At 47.5% G+C, this 16,786-nt stretch overlaps 1 protein-coding gene across 3 annotated transcripts in view; it reads right to left on the minus strand.

Annotated features, from left to right (window-relative positions):
* The window catches only part of TBC1D24 (TBC1 domain family member 24), a 32,831-nt gene extending 16,574 nt beyond the window's left edge, over positions 1-16,257 (minus strand). Inside the window, exons 1-2 of one of the 3 annotated variants that reach the window (XM_053276841.1) lie at positions 16,069-16,257; positions 2,229-3,265 (exon numbers count right to left, since the gene is read on the minus strand). In XM_053276841.1, coding sequence (XP_053132816.1) covers positions 2,229-3,187 — 959 coding nt within the window. In that variant the 5' untranslated portion in view covers positions 3,188-3,265; positions 16,069-16,257. Of the gene's footprint in view, positions 1-2,228; positions 3,266-15,389; positions 15,565-16,068 lie in introns of those variants that run through there. The other 2 variants (XM_053276843.1, XM_053276842.1) reach the window with 2 other exon arrangements.
* Between the last annotated feature and the right edge of the window lie 529 nt (positions 16,258-16,786).

Consider the following 16,786-nt stretch of genomic DNA (forward strand, 5'->3'; position numbering starts at 1 on the left):
GTTTACTTATCCTTTAACTCGTCCCTTCCACCCTTACCTTTGGCCAGATACCATGATTTTTGTCCAGTCAGATACAAAACCTGAGCAGTGCCTCCACATGCCTACAGAAAAGTGTATCTTCCTCGTTGTGGAAGATAGAATCAGAAAAAGCTAACATTCTCAGATAATTGCTCTTCTTCATAAACATGAAGAGACAGCAGTACAGATCTTTACTGCCCTAGGCATGGCTATCCAATTATCTTCAATTATAACAGTTCTCCCCCACTTTCGTTACTCTTGCCCCCAACTAAAGTGCCAGCAAGTTGCAATACTACACATTTTGCCCATTTAGGAGCAAGAGGTAGATTTTCAAACTTCTTCAAACGGAACTGGAGGTTAAAGGAGTAGGATTTTATACTTTGAATGCACAAGGTTCATTCCAGCAGTATGTTTGCTTCATTCCAAGGTTCATTCCAGCAGTACGTCTGCTATGTGAGCAGAGGCACCTTCTGAAGTGGTAATTCTTCTATTTCGCAGAATAGAAGGTTCTATTCTATTCTCCCATCAATTGGCCCTTTCCAACCCCAGCACAGCGTTTATCCAATAGCTGTTGCTGGCAGCTACTTGTTTTCTTTTTAGATTGTGCGCCCTTTTGGAACAGGGAACCGTCTTGTTTATTTTTCTATGTAACCAGCTTTGAGAATTCGGTTGAAGAGCAGTTTCTAATAATAGTATTCCTGGAGTGCAGCTACAAAGAATATGAAATCTTGCTTTTCAAAGACTTCATTAATAGATGGTGTCACACCATGTGGGCAACTGCACATTGTTAATTTGAACAAACTGCTGTAGCAGGCTACACTCCTGTGTTAGCAAGGTCTAATTGACATCTCTATCCATCTGGGCTCTCCTTCTGGAGGTATTGCAAGAGAAAAATAAGAGAGGGAAGTATTTAGTAACATTCAACAAGGAGGATGGCACAAGTGTAATTAATGCTGGCTAGGACAAGGCTATTGCACAGACACAAGGAATGCACACACACACTTTTAAAGCTTCTCCTGTGAAAGAGGCTCAGTTCTCATGACTTCCAATAAGCCAGCAAGAGACTCTGAAAGAAAAAGGATGCCAACTCATTCAGGAACTCAAAAAGTTACAGAAGCCAGAACAGCCACAAGTTGGATTTGTCCCTGCAAATGTTTCAGAAACAATGCTTTCTACAAATATAACAATGCTATTGTTTGGCAAGCTGTAGTCAAGCACTTTAAAATTTTAGAGTAGAGTAGACAACATTTCTTCTAGTCCCACATCTTTATATTCCCGCATACACACAAGACCTTATACTTCATATCAGCCATGGCCTTTCCCCATTTCTACTGAAAATAAATGGAGTACATAGAACATTGACACACCCTAATAATGAAAGCCTTTACTTTTTCCTGGGCAGCTTTAATGTGTTTAGGAATGCTCGACAGCTGAGCAACCCAAAGTCCCACAAGAAAAATTTTAAAGGGTACTTTGATGAAAAAAATCTCATGCACGTTATTTGACTTTTCTGTCTAAGCCGTTTCCCCATTACTCTTATGTTTCGTCTTTTTAGATTGTAAGCTAGAACAGCTATCTTCACTATTTCCCTAGCGGGAGCCACTTAGACGAAAAGCCTTCCCTGCGAGAGCCATTTCCCACTGTGCTGACCTCCACACAGTACTGAGCTTTCCTCAGTGCTGGGGGTGGGTGGGTGGGGGCTTAGGAGAGCTCCAGGAGGAAAGCACTGGGAAGGCCTACATTTCCCAGCACTCTGTGCACACCTTCCATTATGGTGTAGAGGCTCAAGAGGGCTCCATTTCCCTCAAAGGAAGCCCCCTGGCACTGGGCAAAATGCAGCACTGAATGAAGAGAACAGTTATCTCCACATGGTGCCAAGGGGACTGTGCAGAATATTCAGCTTTGGTCAAAGCTGTATGGCCCGTATTACTGACACTGACTGGCAGCGGCTTCTCTAAGGTTTCAGGCTAGTGTCTTTCCCAACTGTGCCTGAAGATGCTACCAGGGATTGAACCTGGGACCTTCTGCACGCAAGCAGATGCTCTGCCACTGAGCTATAGCCCCATCTTCAAAGACGGGATACACACAGATGGGGCCATTGATAGCCATGAATCTGTCGAAGCCCCTTTCAAAGCCATCCAAGCTGGTGGCCATCACTGCATCCTGCATCCCAGAGATCATGCACAGTGTGAAAAAGCGCTTCCCGTTACCTCTTTTGCTTGACCGTTATGCCTTTCTGCTGAAGGGCCTTCTCGTTGGCCATCTGCAAGAGCTGGATCTCCTTCCTCGAGAAGAGCCGAATGGCAAACGCCTTTTCTAGCAATTTTTCGGGGGACACCGATTTGGCAATGTCCCTGACAAATGCTCGGATGTCCTGCTGCACATTGTCTGACTCCATGGTCTGCCCGACCCTCACTTTGTGGAAGTACTTGAGAAGGGCGAGTGCGACACGGTAGAGCACCTTGTAGCCCTCCACCAAGAAGACATCAAAGACCCGCGCGATGTAGATCATGGGCAGTTCTCCAAAGAGCCACCGCTGCCAGTCCGAATAGACTTCCAGCACGTCCTCCGACACGGCCACCATCAGCTTGTGCGCCGCCTGGCAGTACTTGTTCACCAGGTCGCCGAAGGTCATGCAGGAGGACTCGAAGGCCAAGAACGTCTGATCAACGAAGTGCTTGGAGGGGTCATTGCAGGCAAGGATGCGGCAGACGTTCTCAAAGCACTCCGCCTCGTCCCGGCTGTAATGCAGGAGGAGAGCCACCACCGAAGGCAGGGCCGGGCAGAATGATATGTCTGGGAACTGGCTCGCGATGCAGGAGATGATCTTCCGGACGGCCCCGACGCCCTCGGCATTTAGGCAGTAAGTGGGGACTAGGCTGTTGTCCACAAATTCTGGCAGCGGAAGGCTGCTGCTGTTACGTTTGCCCATGATTTTCCCTACGATGTCCCGGTAGACGTGGGCGTCTGGAGTCACGGTGCGGCAAGGGATATCGCTGATGAGTTTGTGATACACTTTGGCTCTGAAGGTGTGGTTCTTGGCCCAATAACCCTGACGGGCCAGCTGTTTCAAGTCCTGGAGTTCTGTGCTGCTCAGCTCCTTTGCATCTTGGTCCTGGATGGTGGAATCCATCTTATCCCAGTCTATAAAGCGGCTATATTCGCCCATAGCTGTGGAGATTGTGTTCGCCGGACATAAACACAAGTATTTTACCTGGGGCCCAGAATACTTTTGCTCTTTTTACCCCTGGAAGAGAACAGAACATGCAAAAGGTTAACTGTCTTCTTGACAGGCACACAGAAGCAAGAGCTTGTTGATGTGAACAGTACACAGAATGCACATTATCAGCTGGAGATGCTCAGTTATAGCTTTATGGGATTGTAAAAGCTTATGGTTAACACATATAACTAGTACAGGAGTCAGCCAAGTTTTACTTTTATTCATGTTTATGCATGTGCAACGACTTCCAAAGTAGAACAATTGTATTTAGTTTTATTTCATCAACCTGCCTAATCTGTCATTTTAGTGGAGGAGAACTGGTTTTGTGGTAGCAAGCATGAATTGGCTCCTTTGCTAAATAGGGTCTGTCTTGGTTTGCATTTGGATGGGCTACATATGAGCACTGTAAGGTTCCAAGTTCCCTCCCTGGCATCTCCAAGACAGGGCTGAGAGAGACTCCTGCCTGCAACCTTGGAGAAGCCGCTGCCAGTCTAGGTAGACAATATTGAGCTAGATGGACCAATGGTCTGACTCTGTATATGTCAGCTTCCTATGTCAGAAACTAGAGAGAGCAAGAAGATAAGGGTTTGAATGGCGGCAGGGGAATAGCATTAAAGGCCACATTCAAGTCCCCCAATAGTAAAAAATGCTGGATAATAAGGGGGAGAAAATCAGAGGCCCCTTAGAGAAAAAAAATGGGTGGGTGGGGGGAATGAGAACTACCGTGCTCCGAAAAGTTCAGGATCAAGGACAAAACGAAGATGTGGCATTTGAGAGAACTGGAACGCAGACCAAAGCTCTGGACTGGTGGAGGCAAGGACTTTTGCACCCCCTGTGGCCAGTGGATTGGTCGTTTTCTGTGTATCTAGAGAAGCTGTCCATGTAATCCAAAGGGCTAGACAGTGGATGGATGCTGGGAAGCCAAGATGGAATCGTGTCGAGATCCGAGCGCTCAACCCCAAGGTGTACAGTTGGAGCCATACTGGGACAGATGGGCGAGAGGCATGGCGGAGATGCCTGGACTGAGAGGTACCCCAATTGTGAAAACCAAGGCCTCCAGAGCCCATGGGATGCCACTAGGATCAACTGTGTCTGCTGTAAGAACACTTCTCCGAGGATCGGGCTCCACCATTCGGGTTTGTGATCAGGACCTGGCATGTCTGTTCGTGTTTGACTTTGTGGGTATGTTGTGTGAACGTATTAACACATGATGGCCCTAGAGGAGAGGCTGGAATGGGATGAGGGCCAGGCAGGATGCCCCTAGTTCTAGTCAGCTGATGTTACTTCTTGGTGGTAGAAGAGACCAAAGACCTCGTGCATATTGGATTTCATAGTGAAAATGAGAAACTAGCCTACCGAAACAACAACAAAAGCTGGAGAGATTTCACAACCCTGCTACCTCAAGCAAGATAGGACCGAAATCGGGGATATGGCGCCCTCTGGCAACAGGAAACTAGCCTCACATGTTTTGGTCCTGTCTCTCGAGCATGCTCAGTGCACAACCCATACTGATGAGCTCCAGCACAGAGAAAAGGGTGCTACTCATACAGCCAATGGCATTATTCAGCTTTGCTCCCAACTATTTGCAGTTACTGCACATTGTGTGTGTTCTAAAGGATCAGCACGTCCTCCTGCAGGGCTCAAAATGGCTTAGGCACGTCCTCCTGCAGTGAAGCCACCCGTCTGCGAAAGCTCCAGCACAGCACACTACTTCTGCATCGTTATAACTCTTACTAGGTCTTTTTTCCGAGAAGCTCTCTAGTGTGCAGGGCATCTCAGAAGGTCAAGTCACTGCTGCTGCCACCATGTGGGATGGGGGAGAGAGGAAATGAGTTGCCTGCCTGAAGTTTATAAGTTGGAAGCAAAGTTAAAGACTTAAATGGATCACCAAGTGCTGGCTCTACCTGGTTAAAATCCCTTCTGGATAGGGATAGAGTCAGTCCAGGAGATCTTTAGGCACACATGCTACAAACTAGCTTTAAATGGTGAAATATGACCACTAGAAGAATCCCGATACTGCAATGGTCTCCATTTTTCCTCTGTTGGGTATGTCAGAAAGTGTATAAGTGTAAATCTAGAATACCCATGTCCATTTCCCCAAGAACTAGATGGCAAATTCATACATGCATGTTATCAGCATCTGGCATCTTCAACATCAGTTACTTGTATGTGTGACCAAGCCACCACAGATAGGCTTTTACACTGATCAGTGTCACCTGAGAGTCAATGCTTTTAAAATGTATGTATAAATGGTATAAAAATGTAATCATAACATTTATGCCAGCCAATCTTGGTGGTTTTTAGCCATCCCACCAGGGCTGTCTCTAGCTGGTTCAGCTGCCCTCTGCCGCCCCCGCCATGGATCAATATTGTTCTGGCTCTGCCAGAACTAGAAGAGTCTGTTGCTCTGCTGCAGCATGGGGGCCCTGTAATAATGGGGGGGCAGGTGAGCACCCCTCTAGTCACCCCCCTCCAGCCCAGACCCGAGCTGCATTCAGATCCGCATTGTACTATATTTACCGGAATCCTAGACTAGGTCCCAACTTCCCGCAAGTTCTCCGATGCTGGAAAATGGGGGGGTCGTCTTCAATTCAGAGCAGTCTTCCATTCAGGTAAAAATGGTACTTACTTCCGGACACTGCAATGCAGGCATGTTCCCTGCCAACTCCCCGTGTAACTGATCTTATTTCTTGCTCCAGATTACCTCTCTTGTGCACCAGTCAAGCGTACAGTAGAGGACACAGGTGAACAAAGCACAACTGCTGCCCTCAGGTAACCGGTCATCTCTCTCTATCTGTCGGGCTTGAAAATAGCAGCACCGAAAAGACAACCTGTTTATTTAAGGCACGAGCTTTTATAGGCTTTTTAAAGCTCAGCTTCAGCACTCTGCAACACAAGTTTCAAGAACGTGCATATGGAGACATCCCAAGAAGCAGAACTGAAGACAGACATGAAGCTCTTGCAAAACCATAAGCAGCTGTGTTGAACGGAAGCAGTTTTGCCAGGGTTTTGAAATTTGCAGGAAAGGAAAAAATAAGTGCACTTCAGGCCGCTCCTGGGATGAACCTTAAGGGTTTCTGGCAGTCCTTCTGCCTTGTTCCTCCCCAAGAGGCACCCCTTATCCCCTTGGAGTCTTTCACACATGGGTGCATTTCTGATTGGGCTGGCATTTGATAACCATTGGCTGGTACCTCTTGGGAAGCAGAGCTGCACGAAACCATCTCTGGCACTGTGCAACGGGACAGCTGGATCTAATTTCTGCAGCAAAATGTCCAAAGTGCAACTGAGTAATACTACAATAAATTGCAGTGCTCAGCAACTAGCAGGAGACCAAAGTTGGATTTTGGAAAGGAAAGGTTGTGCTCTTAAGTTGGTGTTGACTCCTGGCAACCACAGAGCCATGTGGTTTTCTTGGTAGAATACAGGAGTGGTTTTACCATTGCCTTCTCCCGCACAGTATGAGATGCTGCCTTTCAGCACCTTCCTATATTTCTGCTGCCCAATACAGGAGTTTCCCATATTCTGGGCAACATACCAGCAGGGATTTGAACCAATAGCCCCCTGCTCTCTAGGCAGGTTGCTTCCCCGCTGCGCCATTAGGTGGCTACATTTGGATTTTAGTGGATAGAAAATTGATCCTCCCAGCTGCTACACCTGTACCACACACCTGTTAACTACTCTCTCTCCTTGGTCTGAGTGAGCGCAGGCCTTGGAATGTGTCACAAAGACCAGGGGTGTGGTTAGGGGTGGGCCATGGGGCACAGAATTGCTCAGAGCCCCATCAGCCACCTCCCTCTTCCAGGAAGGAAGTACAGCCATAGAGACACCTGCCTAGAGCATAGGAGAGTGCTCCTAGCCTCACCTGGCTCTCTGCTGCCTTTGCCTTCATTGGTGCTGCATTACAATTTTAGAGAGTTTTTAAAAGAGTTATTTTTGGGGCTATGATAGAGTTAAGAGGGGGCTGTGGGCCTGGACCCTGGATCTTTTAAGCACCTAGCAATGGCCCTTAAGGAAAGCAAGAAGCCTAGATTTTCTGCTCGGCACCAGAGAAGCCGGTTAAGTAGTTGGCAAAGCAATTAGCTCTTACACTGAACTTGTAAGTGGCAGCTTGTGACTAATTACTGTCAGACAACCAGGTAAGGGGGAGCTTTTATAAGCGTTGTCTCCTCATTTCATTTTAGGCCACAAATGACTTACGAGTAACCTGTTGCCTAGTAACTTGTGGACCTAAGAGCAATTTATAGTTCCTCTGGAGCAACCGAGGAGACAGGAGAGACCACTTTGCAGAGTACTTAATCACAACAGTCATGTTGACATTTTATACAGCCAGTTCTCTGTGGCACTTGTCTTCTATTAGTACAAAAATACGGAAAGCAACAGAAAAGGTTCACATGACCTTCCGCTCTCAACCTGTTTGATTACTTCTATTTCTTACTGGCGGCTTTAAGAAACTAAGCATTAAAGCTGAGCTGCCATGAAGGCTAGCCAAGAATGGCCTGTGGTGACACACAACGGGGGCCGATTTCCACCGGACTACTTGCATGCATGAATCTCCGCAGCAATGCAAGGTCATCATTTTGTACGCAAGGGACTATTCCCCCAAGGCGCCTGTCGGGCTGACGTCAGCATTCCCTTCGAAAAAATTCTCAAATGTTTCGGACAGACTAAAAGCAGATACTCAACTGTGCTTGACTGGCAATTATTTTTGACAAGAACTGAGCAGAGACTAGAAAGCAAAGCATATACATTAACTTGCTCAGTGTTGGACTATGGGGAGGAGAGCTGGTCTTATGGTACCAAGCATGAGGTGCCTCCTTTGCTAAGCAGAGCCTGCCCTGATTTGCATTTGGATGGGTGACCAAATGTGAGCATGGAGATCTCTCCCTTAGGGGATAAGGCTATAGCTCCAAGGAAGAACATCTAGATGCCAGGTTCATCCCCTGGCAGCATCTCCAGGTAGGGCTGGGAGAGACTCCGGCCACCATGAAGAGCTGTCAAGTCAGTTGGACCATTTTCTGAGCTAGATGGACCAATAGTCTGACTTGGTGTAAGGCAGCTTCCTAGGTTCTTTCCCACTGCCAGCTACCTAACCCAATTCTACTGCTTTAAACCTGTAACAAATGCATATTGCAACACCAGATGTAGGTCTGGTGTACTTCCGTACGGAAGTACTTTTTCACAAAACGCGTGATCCACTTGTGGAACTCTCTGCCACAGGATGTGGTGACAGCCAACAACCTGGATGGCTTTAAGAGGGGCTTGGATGACTTCATGGAGGAGAGGTCTATCAATGGCTACTAGTCGGAGGGCTGTGGGCCACCTCCAGCCTCAAAGGTAGGATGCCTCTGAGTACCAGTTGCAGGGGAGTAATGGCAGGTGAGAGGGCACACCCTTAACTCCTGTCTGTGGCTTCCAGTGGCATCTGGTGGGCCACTGTGCGAAACAGGATGCTGGTCTAGATGGGCCTTGGGCCTGATCCAGCAGGGCTGTTCTTATGTAAGCTTTCTTAATGCCAGTCCCTACAGGGATTTCAATTTTTTTCCTATCTGCCATGGATAAAGGGTCTTTACTTAAGAGAGGCAACATCACTGTTTTATTTGGGAGGTGCTAGAGGTTGCCGGTTCAAATCCCCGCTGGTATGTTTCCCAGACTATGGGAAATACCTATATCGGGCAGCAGCGATAATAGGAAGATGCTGAAAGGCATCATCTCATACTGCACGGGAGATGGCAACGGTAAACCCCTCCTGTATTCCACCAAAGACAACCACATGGCTCTGTGGTCACCAGGAGTTGATACCGACTCAATGGCACACTTTACTGCATGGCTAAGGCAGTGATATGGCAACACTGGCAGTGCCCATGGCACTGCTGCTCACCAAAGCAGGCCCCTGCATGGCTTCTCACTCACTGCCACCATCACCATGACCCAATGGCATCACCATCTCAGCACGATCACATTCCAACACGAAGAGGTGCTGGGGGAGATGTACATCGCAGTCAGTTATGGACCAGTCCCTAAGGGGAGAAAAGTATTCTCAACTGTCTTGCTCACAGGAAAGTACCAAGTTAAGTAGGAATCTGTACAGACAAGAAAAAAATGTGTTCAGTAGGAGCTACTGTGGTGCTTTAGAAGGACTGTGCGTGTGCACAAACATTTTCTCCATAGCAAAAGGACAAGCTAAACTGGCAACAGAAGCTGTTCTCACCCCTTGGGGGAACATACCAACTACTGCAAACATATTAGATTTAATGACATACTGCTGATGCTTCTGCAGTGTTATTCCAACACTAGAGCGTGGAGTTCAATGGATTGCCTTAATGAGGTTAAATGTACTTCGATCATATCCCTATGAATTGCCGGCAGCCTCACATACATCACCAACAGCCTCTCTCACCACTTAAACTAGACTGCAGGAATGCAGATGAGTAACTAAAGCTAACGGCAGCAAGTGTATTGGGCAATTACTGTTCCCTGCAACTATCCTTTGGAAGAATCAATTTAGCACTTTCCTGCACAGTGAGATACTGCAAGGAGACCTTGACGCACCTTCCCTGATGCTAGGGATATGGAAACCTGCAAAGGTTCTAGAATGGTCAGTTCAGCTTCATTCTTGACCTAAACCGCAGACAGCCACATTCACAGGCCGCCATTGTTGCTCTGACATTGCATTCAACACAGTTGAGGACGAGTATTCAGTTCCAATAGCCCCAGCATCTGGGAATCACTCATGAAGTGGAGGAGCGTCACCGTTTTTAGCAGGGATGGGAATTTGTGCTACTGCAGGAAGCGTAGGTATGCTTCCCATTTGAGAAAAGAGGCACCTTTCGAAGTGGCAATTCTCTTATGTTTAGCAGAGGAAGAGCAACTGGCCCCATCCAACGTCAGCACAGCACCCCTCAGTTTCTGTTGCTGGTGTCTATTTTGTATTGCTTTTTAAATGGCACAGTGGGGAAGCAAACTGCCTAGAGAGCAGGAGGCTGCTGGTTCGAATCCCTACTGGTATGTTTCCCAGAATATCGGAAACTCCTAAATCAGGCAGCGGCGATATAGGAAGGTGCTGAAATCTCATACTGTGCGAGAGAGGATAATGGTAAACCCCTCCTGTATTCTACCAAGAAAACCACATGGCTCTGTGGTCGTCAGGAGTCGACACCGACTCGATGGCACAACCTTTCCTTTCCTTTTTTAAACTGAGAGTCCTTTGGGGACAGGATGTCACCTTATTTTACAACTCTGATGAAAATCAGTACACGGACAGACAGGGGCAAGAAATGTTGGCTCAGTTCACCAGCCAGACAAAAGTTTTACTTGGCAGATGATTCCTCAAGCTATGCTGATACATTACTTGTCAAGATTTTCTTTACTTGCCAGGCATCATTTTCACTCATCATGGACAGTTGGACAAGGGACTTCCCAAGCCCTGTGAACAGGCATGCACAGATCTACTTCCCGGCTCACCAGTGCAAGTACCCCCAGCCCTCAGGCGAGCTGCACCACAGAGATCTCCTCCCCAGAGTTCTCCTTTCTACTGCCACTTCTGGGAGCAACAGGAATCCTTTCTGAACCATAGGAGAGGGCTCCCACTACCCTCTTCATATCCCAGTGCAAATGAGAGAATATCTTCTGTCTATGTGCAAGGATGGATTGGAGGAAGAAAGGGGGTTGGTGGTGAGCACAAATAATGATGGGGTAGTGAGCAAATCCTATATGTGTGGAGCCCCGTATGCGAGCCGTAGCAAACTCACAGTGGGTTGAGAGAATTCAGCCCGTCTTCCCACAGGACAGAGTTCTCAGCTGCCCCTGAGAAGTAGTCTCCATGGGCAATTATAGCTATCAGTCCAAATGAGGCATGAGGAATGATACACCCAAAGCCTTCCCCTCACCATGGATGACCATGAGTAGAGTTCTTTTAACAGCATGACTAGCAGTAAACAGAAAGAGGCAGCATCAAATCCTGCATTAAGATTCTTTGGAGACCTAATATTAATAAAAGCTCCATGATAAGTGGCAATGACTACCCAGCACACTTAATTACAGTTGGCTGTGAAGAAGCACCAGGAAATTCACAAGTCTTCAGAGACCCAGACAGATAGCAGGCGTACGTTTTGGGCAGTATAAAAATGTTAAATAAGATAAATGAGGAGGAAGTGGCTTCTGGAGTAACAGAGAGATGGCTAGTCATTTTTGCACATCACTGAACACTGGTTTAGCACTACAGATGAGCTAAAAATACCAACCAGACAAAAGCAGCAATGCTGCTAAGCAGCAACAGGACTGCAATATCAACACTGCTTCTGGATGTCTGATGCCAGTTGGACATGGGGTCCATTTCTTCATCCAACCAGGGACATTTATAGACAACTTTGGAGCAGTTCTTGGTGTTATATCACAATCTAGTACAGAAGTGCAGTCAAAAAGTGATCCATCTAGGTTTCTTTGAGTAAACATAACCATGTACACCACTCTGGACTCCTTGGACGTAGAGCGGGTTATAAAAACAAAAATAAACTATCCTCAAGATGACAACACTAAAGGTTGGTACTACAGCGGCATAATATATACCCTGTTTCCCCGAAAGTAAGACCTAGCAGTAATTTCTGATGTACCGCTAATTGCCCTAGTGCATTTTTTGGGGCTAAAATTAATATAAGACACTGTCTTATTTTTGGGGAAACACGGGTAATTACTACATGAAGTGCTCAAAAGCACTCTATACATATTTTAAGTAACTACATTGTAGATCTTGCAGTGGAAATACTTTCTCAGTAATCCTTACAACAGGGCTGGGCAAACCCAGTCCTCCATGGTCTCTTTCATGGCAGCCAATATAGAATGCTATAAGAAAAGTGCTTAATTATGAATACGACAGTATAATGGTGATGAAATATGTATTCTCCAAAAGAACTCCAGCTTTTTTCCAGACCTCTTTAATGTGCAGATAAAATAAAAACAGATGGTAAAAATAACAAACGTGTCCATGTTACACATCAGTTTCAGCACTATACAGTGGTAGCCGAAACGTGGTCTCAGAACCAGTAACTCAACATGACTCAGCGAAGCTGACAGTAATTAGCCAATCCTGTTACAGTGTTAATTAGTTCTATTACAAACCACCATCAGCTTTGCTGAGTCATGTTGCTGAGTTATTGGTTTGGTTTTAAAAGCACATTTCAGCCACCACTATTACATGAAGCTGATGTGCAACATCAGAACGTTTGCTATTTTTAACATCAGATTTATTTTATCTGCACATTAAAGAGGTCTGAAAAAAGCTTGCTCAGTTATGTCCGTAAGGGACATTGGATGTAGAAATTCAGCCCATCCAGGTGAATTAGAACCTGTGCCGACAGTTACATGGTACAAGGCAGCTTTCTAAGTTACTAAGTCAGACACTTGGTCCATCTAGTTCAGGACTGTCTGATGGGTGAAGGCTCTAAGGTTTCGGGCAGGCCCTACCTGGAGATGCCAGGGAGTGGAACTGGGACCTTCTGCATGAGAGCAAATTCATGGAGGACAGGTCTATCAATGGCTACTAGTCTGGTGGCTAAAGGCCACCTCCAACCTCAGAAGCACGATGCCTTTGAATACCAATTGCAGGGGATCAACAGCAAGAAAGAGGGCATGCCCTCTCCTCTTGACTGTGGGTTTCTCAGAGTCATCTGGTCGGCCACTGTGGGAAACAGGATGCTGGACTGGATGGGCCTTTGGGCTTGATCCAGCAGGGCTGCTCTTATGTTAAGCAGATGCTCTACCACTCAGCTATAGCTTTACCCTCTAAGGGGAATATCTTATAGCAGACAGTGCTCACATGCAGTCTCCCATCCAAATGGGAACTGGGGCAAACCCTGTTTAGCATCTTCGCTACCAGCTATCCACCCTAAAGCCTACAGCACCCGATATTCCCAGGTGGATTGCCACTCAAGTACTAACCAAGCCCAGCCCTGCTTAGCTTCTGAGATCAAGCATGTTCCAGACGGTATGGCCTCAGACTCCAAACAGCAAACTGGGGAAACTTGTGGGGCAAGGGTATCTGAAGTCCTAGGATGCACCCTTCAAATTTTAGCTCAGTCATGAACTCAAGTGACCCAAGGCAAGCTACTTAAAAAAAACACACTCAGGTGTCATCTCTCTTAGTTTGCAATAGTTATACTGACCTGCTTCAAAGGGTTGTTGTAAGGCAGGGCTGGGCAAACTCAGTCCTCCAGATGTTGCTGAACTACAACTTCCACCATCCCCAGCCACAATAAATTGTGGCTGGGGATGATGCAAGTTTATTTATTTATTTGTTTGTTTTTATGTTTATATCCTGCTCTTCCTCCAAGGAGCCCAGAGCGGTGTACTACATACTTGAGTTTCTCCTCACAACAACCCTGTGAAGTAGATTAGGCTGAGAGAGATGTGACTGGCCCAGAGTCACCCAGCCAGCATCATGGCTGAATGGGGATTTGAACTCGGGTCTCCCCGGTCCTAGTCCAGCACTCTAACCACTATGTATTGAAGTATTCAGCTTTGGTTAAAGCTTCATAGAGGCCCAGTCAACAATTAGGGGCCCACCACTGGCTCCCTGGGCCTTACAATGAAGAATACTGGCTTACACTTATGGACAAGCCGCATTGACTGACCAGAGGAGAGCTGGTCTTGTGTTAGCAAGCATGACTTGTCCCCTTAGCTAAGCAGGGTCTGCCCTGCTTGCATATGAATGGGAGGCTACATGTGAGCCCTGTAAGATATTCCCCATAGGGGATGGGGCCATTCTGGTTTCATGCAGAACGTCCCGAGTTCCCTCCTTGGCAGCATCTCCAAGACAGGGCTGAGAGAGATTCCTGCCCGCAACCTTGAAGAAGCCGCTGCTAGTCTGTGTAGACAATACTGAGCTAGATGGACCTATGGTCTGTCTCAGTATATGGTAGCTTCCTATGTTCCTATGCTTGTAAGTGTAGTTCAGCTAAAATTTAGACAGGAGTTCCAGTATTTGTCATAATTAGGTTTGCTGTTCAACTCATGTTAGTCCTCCATTTTGGACTCTTTCTCCCATCACAGGCAAAGCCTGTATGTAGGAATCAGGAGAAATAGCTTAATTGGTAGCTCATGGTTTGAATTTGTCTAATTATAAGCTTGTGGATGTTTGGGAGGAAGCTTGAGGCATATCAATACAGAAGCCACACAGCAAGTACCTCACGCATTCAGTTGCACCATCGTCTCATGACACTTTTATATCACCAATTATGTCCATGGGAAAAGCTTATGAACTGGGACAATTTTTTAGAGATGATTTATCCAGAGTACCAGTCTCAGCAGCATACAGGAAATTAGCAGTTTCAACTTTACCAACCTCTTGCATTAGAACCCATCACGTGAAAGAGAAAAAGAGATGCTTACACACTTCCTTAAATCCTAAGTCAATTCTAATCAATGGTGTTTACAACAACCATTTTGTAACTTAGAACAATTCAGATTGCTTGGAGTGTCAACATGAACTCTGACCAACAAGAGAGATACCAAGTGCTTCACTTTAGACACAAGTTTCAAACTACACTCTCCAAAACTGACTACAACAGTATTGCAATGAGTACCTCCAGAAATACATACACCAGCCAAACATCAGTATACTGTAACCCACTAACACTACCAGCCTATAAAGACAATGAAGATTACAGCATTTTTTCTTTCTGGACAAGATGAGGGTCGTCAATGCAAGAGAGCATATAAGGAGAATACAAGTTGAAGTTAAGGGTATAGCAGTAATTGAACAGTAGGGTGGTGGTGGTGTAATTGAACAGCCCTGGGCCCTGAGGGAGAGGGGGGCCACCAGTTGAGCATCTGCTTGCTTTTCACTCTTCCCCCGACCCTTTCTGAAAGAGGTGGGGAGTGGGTGGATCCAGTGTCACCTGTCCTGTGGGTCCACCACCCTTGCTGCACCCCTGAATGAAGCAGACAGCAGAGGTCCCACTATGTTCTGTGGTGCTTATGCCCTCCTAAGTGAGTGGGCATAGGATAGCCATCTTCACATTCTCTAGAAGTCTATTTATCAGAGACACCTTACCTTTTCCATTTAACAGAACCAAAGTGGCTAGATACACCAAAAAAACACACACCACACCCCTAGTTTAAGAACAGAGCACAACCAAAAACAGGTCTGAACACACACCTTTGAGCCTTTTGCATGCAAACAGGAGAGATTGCAGTGTCCCGTGCAAGGGGAAAACCCCTTTGGAAAGGGACTTTAAACAGCATTATCCTTCGTTAGGCTTGCTTTCCACTCCCAGGAGGAGATGCCAAGCCTCTCTCCCCCAAGCTGCATTTTCAATCTTTGCCCTCACTCAGGGAGAAGAGGATAAGAAAGGCAGTTAGTACGATGGATGCTTTGCTTCCATTCTCTGCAGAACAGGCTCGTCCCTGAAAGTGCCCTAGGGCTGCGCCCCCTCCCCATCTAAACAGGGTTGCCCGAGCTCAAGCCGACCGGGAAGCCCTTCTTCTCTGGGAGCCTCCGGAGTGGGCAGGCTGCAGCTTCTTGGCAAGGAGGGCAGCACTTTGCACATGCCCCAGGGCACGCTCTCTATGTCAGCTGTGCCATATGCTCCAGAAGAGAAGGAAGCCTCCACGGCTGGGTTGGGCACCCCATGCCAGGAGCAGCAGGGTGCCAGCCCCCCCTTAGCCCCCCAATCCCCCATAGCCGCCCCATGGTCCACTCTCGCACCTCTCAGTCAGCACCCACGCCCCATAGCCCCCCATTCCGCCCAGCAGGTCACCTCTCACTTTCCCTTCGCCACCCCCCGTCGCTGGGTCCCGGGGGGGCCCGCTGCCACCCCCCAGCCAGCCCCTCTTACCGCCGGCCCCGCTTCAGGCAAAGAGCAGCCAGACACACTACGCGGGCGGCGAAGCAGACCTGGCTGGCGGACCCTCCTGCGCAGGCGCCCTTAAGAAGCGGGCTGCCCGCTCTCCCGCGCGCGCAGGCGCAGTCCTTCTCTCGCGCGCGCCCCGCTCCCGGCGGCTTCTTTCTCGCGCACGGCTCCCCGGCACGCACGTTCTGCAGCCTTCGGCAGAGAGAAGAGGGTCCCACAGGCGCATGCGCCCTGCCGCGCCGCTGCTTTGCCTGTCAATGAAAAAATCCAGCCCCGCTTGCCTGTTTGTCGGCGCGCGCTCGCCTTTCCCTCGCGAGACAAAAGCGCGCGTGTGTGTCCGCCCCCCCGGCGCCCGTGTTTCAATTACAGCAAAAATACATGCACATGCACGTCTGAAAGACACCCCCCCACACACATACACAGCAGCTTCTCTGTTATGTAAACCGCCTTGAGAACTCGTCCTGAAAAGCTGCGTATCAATTATTCTATAAAGAGATTATTGTCGAGATTTATTTATTGGTTTTGCGTTTCCCCCCAAGACCTCTTTAATGCACAGATAAATAAAACAAAAGAGATGTTTGCGGGGCGGGGAATAGCAAACGTTTCGATGCTGCACATCAGCATCTGGGCTATAGAGTGGTGGCTGAAACGGGCTCTTAAAACCAGTGTGAAAAACTGTCTGGAAAAACTGAAAGCTAGCAAA

The sequence above is a fragment of the Hemicordylus capensis genome, chromosome 13, assembly GCF_027244095.1.
Source record: "Hemicordylus capensis ecotype Gifberg chromosome 13, rHemCap1.1.pri, whole genome shotgun sequence".
NCBI classification, from domain to species: Eukaryota; Metazoa; Chordata; class Lepidosauria; order Squamata; family Cordylidae; genus Hemicordylus; species Hemicordylus capensis.